We start from the raw sequence: 13,732 nt of genomic DNA, 5'->3' as shown, positions 1-13,732 counted from the left end.
GGATTGCTAAGGTTGGAGGATTTTGAGTTAAATGGGGAGTCTGAAGCTCTTTCCTATGGACCATCAGAGGTTAATGATAACCCAATCGAGGTTTACAAAATCATGAGGGACATTGTCTTTTTTTCCCAGGGTAGGAAAGTTTAAAACAAGAGGGTAAAAGGTTGAAGGTGAGAGGGGAAAGATATAAAATGGAGCTTAAGGGCAACTTTTTCACTCAGAGGGTGATGCTTGTATGGAATTAAATGCCAGAGGCCATGTTGGAGATACAACAACATTTAGAAGGCAGCTGGATAGGTTCGTGAAAAGGAAGCATTTCAAAGGATACACGCTCATTGCTGGCCCATAACACTAACTCGCTAAAAATCAATTCAGTTGAGGACATCGGAACAGATTGACAAGTTGGACTGATAGTTAGAAAACACAGAAATCAACCTCTAACTTCTGGCAGATGCTCTAACAACTGCTAATATCTTGAAAACAGAAGAGGCTGTTCATCCTACTGAATTCATTTATGCTGATTGAGCTATTACCCTTAGCACTTGTCTTGCAAACGAATCACAATTTTACAATGAACTGCCAACTAAAAGCAAACCTACAATTGCAGGTAAGAGATAGAGAATACAGTAGCTCATTCAGAATAATGTTCAACACAAGATCACAGAATACTTTGAAATATATGTATGAGATATACAGTGCCAGCTGTTGCACAAAACTGGAAGAAAAACATTGTGTCTCTGGTAGTACAATCTTTTATCAACGGAGATGGACATGGCTCCACATTAAAAAACTAATCATTTCACAAAGGAACACAACCAGCCATGGCTTATGTAAAACATGACAGAGCAATACTTACTCACAATTTACAACTCAATTTATGTTAAAGGTCATTCATAAAATAAAAAGGGAACTGTGAATTTTAAATGGAGATAGTCTCATCTGACCTCACTGAAGATCATTCCTTTTGTCATGAAAGGGGAAAAACCACTTCTTTGATACTGATTACAATTTCACATTACTTTAAACTTACACTTTATCTCTTCACATGTTTAAAAACTACCTTACACACAATCCTGTGTTTGAAATTTCAAACATCTTTACAAAAAGAATCTCACATACTATTGAGTCTTTTTGAAGGTAAAATTACAAAATGTTAGAAAACCTCATTTGTTTGAAATGTGAAGAACATCTGTAAATCGCAAAACATATTCTGAGTCGGAAGATCCAGAACAGATAAAGAAACCAAAATATTTTGAATGTGTTAAATTACAAAAATATGAATATTTGGCACTGTGACTGTCCATTCATGCATGTTGTACTAAACAACATAACTCCATGAGTTCCCATCCACCAGGAGACAAGAAATCATCCAACATAATATAAATACTTGTCAATGAGGAGAGCAGGATGATGAAAGATAGGTCAGCCTGCGATAATCATCAAGCAAGGAGACAAATCCAGTCACAAAATTACACCTTTTTGTCAAGATCCGCACTTGTTGGGTCTCTTTCCGTAAATCAGCCAAAGCTTTGCTTTGGTTTTATTATACACTTGTGCCATCATATTGACATGTTTGTACGTCTATATGTGAAAACCACGAATGAGTGTTGTGGTCTCTTTTGGCATCAAGAGAGGAACTGCTTCTGCTTTGCAGTGTAGAACACACCCAATTATATTGTGCACTAATGCCATATGTCATGATGTGTGCGCACAGTGGTGGGTTTGGTGGCACTGCAGAGAACAGGAGAGAGATTCTTGCAATTGGTATTGATAGCCAATTGCACCTTCACAGGGCAACATTTCGAAGAAACTGAATAAGGCTTAAAATTAAGTGCAACAACATTTTCATTTTATAAATGCCTTGCCAAAAGTAAAATTTTAAGCATTCATGACACATGGAAAGGTTGTAGCTCCACATAAATTGACAAACAATTCAATCAAAGCCAATGTCTACTGGTGTTTTCAAACTAGAAATCCACACACTGGTCTCCATTTTCGATTCGTCCATTCAACTGGGCCTAAATTGAAGGCATACAGACAACAGTTTCACATTCTGCCAAGTCACATCCTTTTAATGGATTCTGCAAGTTCTGCTTTAACTCGCACTCTTTGCCTTTTGCTTCTTCCCTTGGGAGGTGAAATGCTTGAGTGGGTTACGCTTCATGTTTGGCTAAACAAGGGAAAAACAGCCAACATTATTACTCATTACTCATCTTACACAACACCAAAAGCAAAAGCCACCATAACAGAATTCAAGAGGGTAGATAGATGAATGCAGATCTGTTGAAAACACAGCTGAAACACTGGTGTGACTGGCAAGTTAAATATAACATGCCTTCCAAATGCATCAAAGAATTATTTAGGACCAGACCAACTGAACATCATCTTGCTGTTTGTTTCAGATTTAAACATTGGCAGTGGTCCCTGAAGAATGCATCCTCAAGCTCTCCAAACTTCTTTCTCAAACCCACCCACTTCACCTGCATCATGCATAAAAATGCTGGAAGAGCATCAAAGCACGGTGGATAATTCCAAAATTTGTTACAGTAATATCACAACACAGTAATACTGTCCTTCCATCCACCACACATTAGCCACATTTTACGAGTAATAGTTGTGACAATGAATCTTGATTGGTACAGCCTTAATATAGATATATAGCCAACAGCAAAATAATCTTTTGCTCAGCAAGTAAAAAATAGTTCAGTCAATGTTTCTTCGGTTCGACTGTAGTCTCCCACCTTTTTGTTTTTCTGAGTTGATTTTCCTGTGATCTTTCTTCGCCATCTTATTCTTTTACTGATGAGGGGCCTCGTGATTCTTTTGAGGGGTTGGGGAACTGGCAGGATTAAAATACAAGTTACTTGAACTGCCAAACAAACAACTGGAATTTATTGAAGGAAAACAAAACAGTTCAGATGCTGAGACTCTGAAATAATAATAACCAAGTGCTGGAGAAACTCATCAGATCTGGCAGCATGTGGAGAACGAAACAGAGTTAGAGGCCAGGATGACTCTTATTTAGAACAATCAACGTCAAACATGAACTCGGTTTCTCACTGCACAGATGCTACCAAACCGGTTGAATTTCTCCAACACTGTTTGTATTCCATTAAAATATTACTTACCCACTTCACTGCTACAATGTCAGGGGCAAATTCAGAAGCTATGGGGACAACACTTTTTAAAGCAGGAGTGAATTAACTTCAGGTAGCAGGGTACTGATGTGCTGCATTACCAACTGAGAGATAAAAGATGAGAGACCTGGCCATTTTTGCGACCAAGGCAAGTTCAGGTCAAACTTGACAGTTTAGGGAGGTACAAGTTTGCCGACCAAGAACTATTACTCAATACAAACTCATTCTTTTCCTGCATTACCAATGACTTAGATTAAATTATACATTGTCAGTGGAACAAACAGTTTAAAAAGTGGTTCATTCTCCTTCTCAACAACCAAGAGACAACTGAACTCAAAACCTCCTCCTACACTTTCCTGCATGTTCTAGTTATTTGAAATCTTCTTACTTTACGTAAATTCAATTTACATTTGTCGATCCAACTAATGACTAATACTTCTTTTGTCAATTGAATCATTGAAGTTTTTCTGCAATTCCATTGTTTGCCATCCTTTTTAAATTTTATATTCCAAAATATCACAGAAAATAATTCCACAATATAATCTAGTAATCTGGTGAAGGAGACAAAGCATGTTTGACTGAGTACAAGTCGTGTACTCATAAGTGCAAATTAATACTGCAACTACCTAGGTTTTGCTAGATTTAATGAAGTATATGAGATGTGATGGATGAATAGCACCAAGATTATCTCTTTCTTTCTTACTACCTGCATTCTTTTTCTATGTTATTTGAATTTCATCTTGACTTCTCTTGTAAGCAAATTCTTGCATTTGCTTTCTGTTCGTACATTTTTCTCTTAGAGATGAGCCCCTGAACTCTCAACGTTCAGAGTCACCCTGAGGCTAATCTTGTACAAAACTGAAGTTTGATTAGGAATGATCAGCAAAGGTTATGTCATGATTTTGAAGACCAGGTCGGCTGTTGAATTGATTGCAATAATCTCCCTGCTATTTAAGTGCTACAACTGTACTCGGGCCAAATAAACTCTGTCTTGGCATTAGCAGAGCAAAGTGGTCTCAAACAGTTTTCTGACTTTCAATAGTTTCCCCACTACTTCTGCCCTGTTACAATTTTGAGAACCTTCCTGGCCAAGATTTCATTAATTAAAAATCAATCACCATCTCCTTGTAGTTTTACAGTCTACATCATCAGTATACGTTCATCTCAGATAGGGATAACATCTGTTCTTAAAACACTCTTATAATCCTTTTTGCTGGTCATCTGAATATTGAAGCTCCTGTACCTTTTATTTCAATTCACCTGATTTACAAATCGCATCTATACACTACAGCAGCAAATTATATTCTCCCAGCACAGATCATTTGAACCAGATCTCTGCGTTGGAGTGACAATGTCTTTGCTCCAGTGGATCACACAGGGTAGGACTGGGCACATTTGCATCCACTGGGCAGGCTACTCACTTAAGTAATCCGGTACATTCTTCAAATGTGGCTTCACAATAGCAGGATGCAGAGGTTTATCATGTCGCAACAAATCAAAGTCTCGAGGATTGTCCTCGAAATAGGTCTGCAAGAAAAGAACATGCTCACTGCAGAACATTACTTTGACATGGAGTTTTACTAAATTACCTTAACACTCATTTTTAATTTTCCTGGAACTACTTCTATATGATCAGACTGCCATTGCAAATATCCCAGCGCGTAAGAAGAGCAATAGAGTTTTACTTTCTCACCTTCAGTTTCTCAGAGTTGAGCAGTTCCTGTTTGATTTCCTTGATGCGAGCCTCTTTGATTGATTGTTTTGTAACTGAACGCATTGCATCCTACCAAGAAATAAAAGTATACCTCAATTAACTGCCAGGACAAACACAATACTCTGGAAACATCTCAACATGAACAGTAGCATCACCTTCTCGAGAACGATTTGATTATTTGCACAATGCATTTCACCCAAAAATCTGCATGAATTATTACCATTTTAGATCAAACAACATGTGGAAATTTCAAAAACTATGCTTCCATTCTGTGATAATGCTTTTATCACGAATGGAGATGGTACTTTGCACTCAGTATTTTCTTAATTGCTGAGAAATGCCTTTCACGTCATGGCAGCACCATATCCATCAGCATACTGCTTCATAATACCGTCTTCATTTTCATGTCTAAATGCTTATAGATGACTTCATAGTACTGAAATGCATAATGATCAAAATAAAAGCCCTGCAGACAGTAGATAAAGACAAAACTGATTAAATGGCTGACTTATATGCTGTCAGCAACAGAACTCCCCAAGAGTCTGGGACAGGCAGCACAACAATGAACAGCAAATTTCACATCATCTGTGTCAACCATACCTTACACCGATAGCGGAAGCCCTCAATCTCCTCAATGCGAAACTGATATGGTTTCAAAACACAGTCCAAATTCTCTGTCAACACAAAGCAATGAACATTAATACAATTACAGGATATGAAACATTTCACACACACATGTTGCTGAAGACAGAAGCTTTTCTATATGACTGAGGATGAAAGATAAAATGGGTTTTGGGGGCAGCAGAAACATGGAAGATGTTGCATCAGTGGTACATCATGCACCACAATTTCTGCATATCTTTTGCTTTGCTGCCATCGTCCAGGGTGGTGAATAGGCTTTTAACAAAGTTTGGGAGAAGATTTGTAGCTCGGGTGCTCATTGTTGTGGTTCTGTTCGCTGAGCTGGGAATTTGTGTTACAGACGTTTTATACCTTGTCCAGGTGACATCCTCAGTGCTTTGGAGCCTCCTGTGAAGCGCTTCTGTGATCTTTTCTCCAGCATTTATAGTGCTTTGTATCTGCCGCTTCTGGTTGTCAGTTCCAGCTATCTGCTGCAGTGGCTGGTATATTGGGTCCAGGTAGAGGCATGGCACTCATCCACAGATTCAATCAATAAGCACATCGACCTGGACCCAATATACTGATCCTCCAGTGCACTGGAACCAACAGCAGCAGATACAAAATCACTATAAATGCTGGAGGAAATGTTATAGAAGCGCTTCACAGGAGGCTCCCAAGCACTGAGGATGTCACCTAGAAAGTGGACGAAACGTCTGCAACACAAATTCCCAGGCGAACAGAACCACAACAGGCTTTTAACAGTTGGATACCCAACAACATATTTGTGCCACATGTCCTCATCCCTTGACTGTCAGATTGACTATGCAGAGCAGAGAGATACATTTTCAAGGAACACTTGCAATACTTCTGATATGATGCAAATATCACTTTCTATGATACGATTTGTTGATCAGCCCTAAAGGTAATGGCAAGCTGCCTTTCTGAGCCTCTGCAGTCCACACAGTGTCCACACAACATTCACCTAGAATTATATTAGACAGGAAGTTCTAGGATTTTGATCCTTCAGCACTGAAGCTAAATTGATCTCATTCCAACTCAGGATTGGAGTGTGCAGCTTAAATGGAAATATGCAGGTTGCAATGTTGCCATGCACCTGCTACTCACTCTTGTAGGCAGATGGCACAAATTTGTCCTGTCCAGAAGATGCTGTAGATGCAGACACACATTGTCGCTGCAGTGTATCTCGCACATTGTGATGCCACTGTGCACCCATCCTGGAGGGAGTGAGTATTGAAGGTGAAAGAAAGGTGCCACTGAAGACGGCAAGCTGACCCGTGAGCAGGGAAGACTTTGCAAGATTGTGCTGAGAGCATTTACTGCCCATAACATTTCTCCCCTCTCGAACTCACATTTAACTTCTCATTACCTATTTTAAGCACTTATTGAACCTAAATCGCACATGTTGCCTGGTAACACATGAACTTGGTGCCGAGCATTTGAACTCTGGTCTCCAAAGCATGTGTGCCTCTAGATTTCTTGTCTACAAGTAACACCCGTACGATACCCATCCCAGCATAAGGCAATTCCTTTCAACTTCATGAATCAACTGATCTGCATATGTAAAACAGTTCTCTCGGTGAAATACTCAAACTAAGAAATCAGCAACTGCACTTAAAAGATCTCTCCTTGTGAAGGTCTTGTGGTTTTGCTTAGCCTTTTCACTAGATTTCAATGATCCTTCATTAGAAAACCTCACAAAAGAATTCTCAACACAGACTCACACTACAACTCTCCACTTGACAAACCAAACCAAGAAAACAAGACCAGACAGCATTCAAAGCATCTAAGGCAGCAACACAGAACAGAGAAAGGATAAATATTAGCCAAAAAGTGTGGCACTGGAAAATGTCAGGCAGCATCCAAGGAGCAGGAGAGTCAATGTTTTGGACATAAGCCCTTCATCAGGAACGTTACTTGGAACAAACCTCCAGCAAGTGCATCCTCCACATTCTGTAGTAGTGGCAATTCTGTGTGAGATACAAACGTCAATGCCGTCCCCTGGTTATTCGCACGGGCAGTCCTATGGAGAACAATTAAAGTCAGAATTTAACTATCAAATACGTAACTCATTTCTCATTTCAGTATTCATAAAATAAACAAAGCTAGCATGATACCAGTAGGATTGATGCAGCCAGGCAAATTATGTGTATGATACCAAACAGTGACAGCATCTAAAAGAGAAGCTGCCAGTACATGAGACAACAGTGCAGCAAGGACAGAACAAACATGAAAATGACATGTGGGAAAGCTGCTTGGTGTACAGGTCCACATTATATCTCACCTGCCAACACGATGTATATAGGACTCCACTGAGAGTGGGAAGTCAAAGTTAATAACATTCGAAACATTATAAAAATCCACTCCTCTGGAGACCCCATATTCACGATCCTTGGCTCTGAAAGAACAGAAAGACTGGTCAATAGCAAATCATAAATATTCTAACCATTTGAACACACTGAATGAACTACACCAGAAGGAAAGAACAGAGTGTTTTTATTTATGAAATTGTAGACCAGAGTATGCAAGCCCAATAACTTCATGCCCCAGAGTACAGAGCATACTGACATGGTTCCAGAATTAGGTTAGGGCCAGCCAGATATTTTATGTTGATGTTGGAGAGAAAGTCAGTTTATTTTTCAGCATTTTGATCCTTCAGCTCTGATATGTAACATGGTAGAGCTAACTGCAAATTAGAGCTACACATGCCCAGAAGATGGCCAAATTCACAGAAGCAGAAAATCCCAAACTCAGAGAGATTCCTAATGAAGGGCTTCTGCCCAAAACGTCGATTTTCCCGCTCCTCGGATGTTGCCTGACCTGTTGTGCTTTTCCAGCACACTCTAATCTTGACTCAGAAAAACTAAGCTAATTGAGACTCAAACATCAAGCAAATTCAAACAACAAAGCAAGAAATCCAGACTTGTAAATAACAATTTAAGGTAATTTAGAAGACAGAATTTTTCATTCATAGGGCTAAACGAAATTGATCATGATTACCTTGCTTTTTTACACTGTTTCTTTTTTGTCTTTTGTTCCTCTGAGCCACTTAAATTTGTCAAAATATGTTCATCTGTGGCAATGATATAATCATACAAACTCCGATTGAACTGATTGATGATATGACACCTAATGGAAAAATACAGGAAATAAAAGGTACACCAAAGATGCAATTTATTTGCCCAACTCTCTACATCATAGTACAACTTTTCCACTAAATCTACAGCTCATAGTATAAAGGTCATTCCAATCTCATCATCCATACTGTCCTAAATATATTCATACAGAAACTTTCTGCAGTGGTGTGTCACATCTTGTGCATGTACAACCTAAAATACTTGATTTCCCAGCTCAACAGAAGGAGAAGAAATAATTGTGGCATTAACGAGTTTCCCTTTCAAAACAGATGATTTCTTATAATATTTCACAACTGTGAGCAAGTGCTTTTTATCCGCTATTTGATAGTTCTTTTTGTGATCTCTAATAGGAACATGCGAGTATGAGGACTTTGCGGGTTTTGGAGCAAAGAGCATGTATACGCGAGAGAAATCGAGCAGATAGCAGTTACCAAACATGATTCTACCTGGAGTGTACCGGTAATTCTGAGTTTAGGACGCATGCCAATATGCTGAATTGTTCCAAGAATAGTTTCAGCCGGTAGCATCTATCAATGGAATTCACAAAGATTATGGTCTTGCCACGGACAAGGGAGAGTTTGAGAAATGTGTAAATCAGAAGGAATTTCTCCTCCTCCTCGCATTTAATGTGGTACTGGATCAGCTGTGAGCTATCCGGAAGCTGAGACTCCTTGAGCTTCAGAATCATCTGCAAGGGTAAAGGATATCAGGTTACAGTGGACACACCAAGACATTCCTGATGAAGGGCTTTTGCCCGAAACGTCGATTTCACTGCACTTTGGATGCTGCCTGAACCACTAATTCACACCAAGACATAAAACCGGACATGTACCAGTCTGTTTGTCTGGCAATGCCCTCTTCTGGAATCAAGCACTTCCATCTACCTTAAGTTCAGTAACATGGAAATGCAGGAAATAGATGCATTAACCCCTCATGCCTTCTCCCCATTTCAACAAGATAATGGCTGGCGTTACAGCTCCCTGAATGTAAAAACAATAAAATACTATCCATAATAATTATCTTTATCATGTCTGTCTCACTGCTCATAGGAATAAAATACCAATTGCATTTACAATACATTTGCTTTAGTGCTCATGGACAAACTGTCTTTGCACAACTTGAATATCATACAATTGACCAGACAAAGAAAGAAATTGGATTCATACATGACCTTTTGTATCCTCAAGAGACCACCCAGCTCATGTAAAATGAGTTACATTGTGAGAAATAGTCATCGTTTTCGGAAAAGACATAGCTCTTCTGTGACTAACACATGCTAACCTGTCAAAATTCATCGTGCAAGAAAGACAATGCTGGCCAAAACACAGGCAGAAATCCCCATTTGAATTCCACAAAATGAAATTGAACCTTTTCATACACATGGAGTATAGATAAATACATCTTCAGATTAAAAAGTGTCATCTAGAGCTATGAACACTCTTATCTCCTGTGTGGTGCACAGATTATGTGCTCAGTATCGAGATTGAGGATGGAAACAACAATTTCCTGTTTGAGACACAGGGAAAGGCCTCTGTTGCATTTGAGAAGATTTCTTACCGGGTTATGAAGCACCAGTTCCTTCAATGTCTGAACATCCTCATTAAATGTGGCTGACATCAAGAATGCTTGGTAAATCTTTGGAAGGTGCCTGCAAAAAGACAGAATAAGCCTTGAAGACAAGCAATCCATTTAGCTCAACCATAACCCCAAAGGGCCTCAATGTTACAGATACTGTAACAATCAAAAATATAATTACAGGCCGGGGGGGTGAGGTCATGAGACTCCAGTAAAACAGCAGTGAAAGTAGCAATATTAGCATAGCGCCAGCACTCAGTACACCAGACACACTGGTTTAAAATAAAAACATGGAGGCGCCACTTGGGTCATCACACTCTTGTGAGCAGTTTGCAGGACCAACTTGACGAATCCCACAATCCAGCTTTTCTCCACTTACTCTTTGCCCCTCTTGAATTTTCCATAATTCTGAAAGCCCCAATTGTACTTACTCTCAGACAATGCATTTCAGAGCCCAGCCATATATCTGAAAGAAATTCCACACGTTGTCTTTGCTTCTTTTGCAACTTGCTTTAAATTGGTGCAATCTGGCTGTCAACCTTTACAATAACTCCAACAGTGTCTCAATCTTCACTCTCTCCAGTTCTGTGATGACACTGAACCAATAGGAGTTTTGAGAAAAAGAAACTTACCCCAGCAGGTTTTTCAGATCATTTTCAAATCCAAATGAGAAGAGTAGATCAGCCTCATCAATGACAAGCATCTCCAGTGTGGTGCTGAGGTTCAGGGTGTGCTGTTCCAAATGTAGCAGAATTCGAGAAGGCGTACCAATAACAATGTCAGGCTTCTCCATTAATATAGGCCTGAAAGAATGTCGTAAGTGAGAACTTACTCAAGTTATGATACTGAAGGCAAGTGCCCCAAAATCATGCACTCATATTTTATACCTTTGTGCTGATACATCCACCTGTCCCGAAACATCAGCCACTCGAACATCCCGAGCACAACACAATGTGAGTTGTCGGATCATCTGCAGCACTTGTTGACCTAGTTCCTTTGTGGGAACCAATATGAGAGCTCGCACTGCTTGCTCGCAGACTGACTAAACAAAGACAGAAAATCAATGCTTCATTATAACTTTGTTCTGCAATGTTGACAACTCATGCAGCCTGTGCCAAGTGGTCGCAAAAGGTACTTCCCTGACATAAGAACGAGCTCTTCATAACAATGAATGAAGGCAGATGCAAACTCCATTATCAGCTACACACGGGCAACATAAAGTCAGAGTCATACAGCACAAAAGCAGATCCTTCGGTCCGGTCAGTCCATGCTGACCACAATCCCGAACTAAACATTTTCCAACTGCCAAGTGGGTTCTAATACCTGCAAGTATTTCTTATTCATGTACTTATCCAAATGTCTTTTAAAATGTTCTAACTGTACCTGCCTCCATCACATCCTCTGAAAGTTCATTCCAAACGCAAACTACTCACTGTGAAAAAAACAAATTACCCAAGTCTTTTTAAATCTTTGTCCTTTCACCTTACAAATAGGTCTCTCCAAGCTTTGAAATCCTCCACCCTTGGAATTCTGAAGTACTGTTGAGACATGGAGCATAACAGCAATTTCCAAGACAACTTGTTGACCTCAATGCCAAGTAGAGGCTCAAGAAGATATATCGAACTCATCACATTGATAAATTTAGCATGATTAAAAATGAAGACAAATAAAGTCAATCTAATAATTTGATTACCTTTTTGGTGTTAAGAAGATGCTCTATGATGGGGATAGCATATGCTGCAGTTTTTCCTGATCCTGTACGTGCTCTGGCAAGGAGATCCTTTCCCTCCAGTGCCAAAGGAATGGCTTTTTCCTGGATCAAAGTTGGTTCAGCCCAACTGAGGCTTGCAATTGCCTAAGCAACGTAAAATTTATATTTGCATCTTTAGTCAAAATTTCAAGAAGTTGACATCATCTTTGCTGCAACCAAAGCCCCCCCTTGTCCAACTCCAACCCCACATTCCATCACTTTTCTTCCATATATGGATTCTGCATATTACTTTGTATAAGTCTTATTGTTTTAATCTTCCTAGCACATCGTTCTTCATCAGTACACAAGATGAACCACACTGAGTATTGCTAATGGTAACAAGAGCATTAAAATTCTGGAATATCTGCCACAACAGTACTGTGGAACTACCATAACATGGCAGCAGTGATTCAAAAGGGCAGCTCAGCACCACCTTCTCCCGGAGAAAGTGAGGACTTCAGATGCTGGACATCAGAGCTGAAAATGTTGCGCTTTTCCAACAACACATTTTCACCACCTTCTCTTGGACAACTAGGAATAAGTAGTAAATGGTGGTGCAGCCAGCAATGCCAACATCCCAGACATAATCTGAGAAAAATACTATCCTGTCTTTGGGCATTTGCAGTGATTGATAATGCTTTGCTACACTTGTAAGCTTTCATGACCCAGAATGATTGCTTGCTTAACCTGTTCTCCCCACACACCTTGAACTTCAGATTTGCCATTCAAGTCATTTGGGTTAACTGCTGGTTGTCCAACCCTACTTGACTCCACTTTTCCCCACTCCCCCATAACTTCTCCTCACCCTCCCTCTACCCATACCCTAAGCCCCTATCCTTCCCACTCCCTCACCAACCTTCTTCCCCTCCTCCTCTCCCCAATCGTCTTCCCCCCCCACCCATCCCACCCTCCTTCCCTCTCCCCTTCACCCTATCTCCCTTTTCCCCATCCCCTACTCTCCTCTTCCCATCCACCTTCCCTCTTTCTCCCCAGCAGACACACAGACAGTAAACTTCTAGATCTTCTTCCAAACCCCTCCAGGGCTCCATGACTCACTCACCACTTTCCCCTCTCCATCCTGTCGTACATGATACTCACTCTCTCTGACCCAGAACAAACATAATATCCCGTCCTTTATCACACTCGCCTTTCCCTTTCCCTATTTTTATTTTTATCTTTATCCCTCTCCCTGTCTAACCTGTAAAACTCTCTCATCAAGTCCCATCTCGTGGAACCTCAACTTCTCCGCCGCCATCTTGAGTCCCGGTGATATGACGTCAGTACACCGGTGCTCACGGCTGCTATCCGTGGTGGCGCCGGGTAACTGCAGCTCAATCCCAAGGCTGCAACAGAGGAGTTGGATCTGCAACCTTTAATCAGTCGCCCTCCCAACAAAGCTCTAATCTCAGAGAAATACTTCAGTTAGCATCTCAAAATCCGAAAACAAGAGGCAACTTTATCTTCAAGTTGAACACCTTGGTCAGAACGGTAAACAAACGGAAATTGCTTGACAAGTTGAGCAAATCTGGCACCATATGTGGAGTGAAGCTTATCACTGAATTTGAAATATTAACTCGACTTTCTCCACACAATGCTGCCGAATTTGTCTTGGAGTTTTGATTCAGATCTTCAGCATCCGCAGTTCATTGCTTTATTTTGATCAGAACTGTGTTACCTGCCAACCTCATTGTCAAGTCAGCCAAAGCATTTTACAACTCACATCCAGATGGAAATCAAATCCATCTTCTTCTGCACTACATATTAATTTCAGAGCAAAATATCT

At 40.2% G+C, this 13,732-nt stretch overlaps 1 protein-coding gene across 1 annotated transcript; it reads right to left on the bottom strand.

The window, feature by feature from the left end:
- Positions 1-722: 722 nt before the first annotated feature.
- On the bottom strand, positions 723-13,228 carry ddx56 (DEAD (Asp-Glu-Ala-Asp) box helicase 56). The gene is made up of 14 exons (XM_060856374.1): positions 13,148-13,228; positions 11,893-12,054; positions 11,087-11,241; positions 10,832-11,002; positions 10,182-10,272; positions 9,071-9,312; positions 8,488-8,616; positions 7,772-7,885; positions 7,416-7,510; positions 5,449-5,522; positions 4,828-4,917; positions 4,556-4,661; positions 2,739-2,836; positions 723-2,167 (listed from the first exon to the last, which is right to left on the bottom strand). The coding sequence occupies exons 1-14, from the start codon at positions 13,202-13,204 to the stop codon at positions 2,093-2,095; spliced, it is 1,659 nt and encodes a 552-aa protein (XP_060712357.1). The 5' UTR covers positions 13,205-13,228; the 3' UTR covers positions 723-2,092.
- Between the last annotated feature and the right edge of the window lie 504 nt (positions 13,229-13,732).

Source organism: Hemiscyllium ocellatum, chromosome 48 (genome assembly GCF_020745735.1).
Source record: "Hemiscyllium ocellatum isolate sHemOce1 chromosome 48, sHemOce1.pat.X.cur, whole genome shotgun sequence".
In the NCBI taxonomy this organism is placed as follows: domain Eukaryota; kingdom Metazoa; phylum Chordata; class Chondrichthyes; order Orectolobiformes; family Hemiscylliidae; genus Hemiscyllium; species Hemiscyllium ocellatum.
This window is presented reverse-complemented; position numbering and strand designations above follow the sequence as displayed.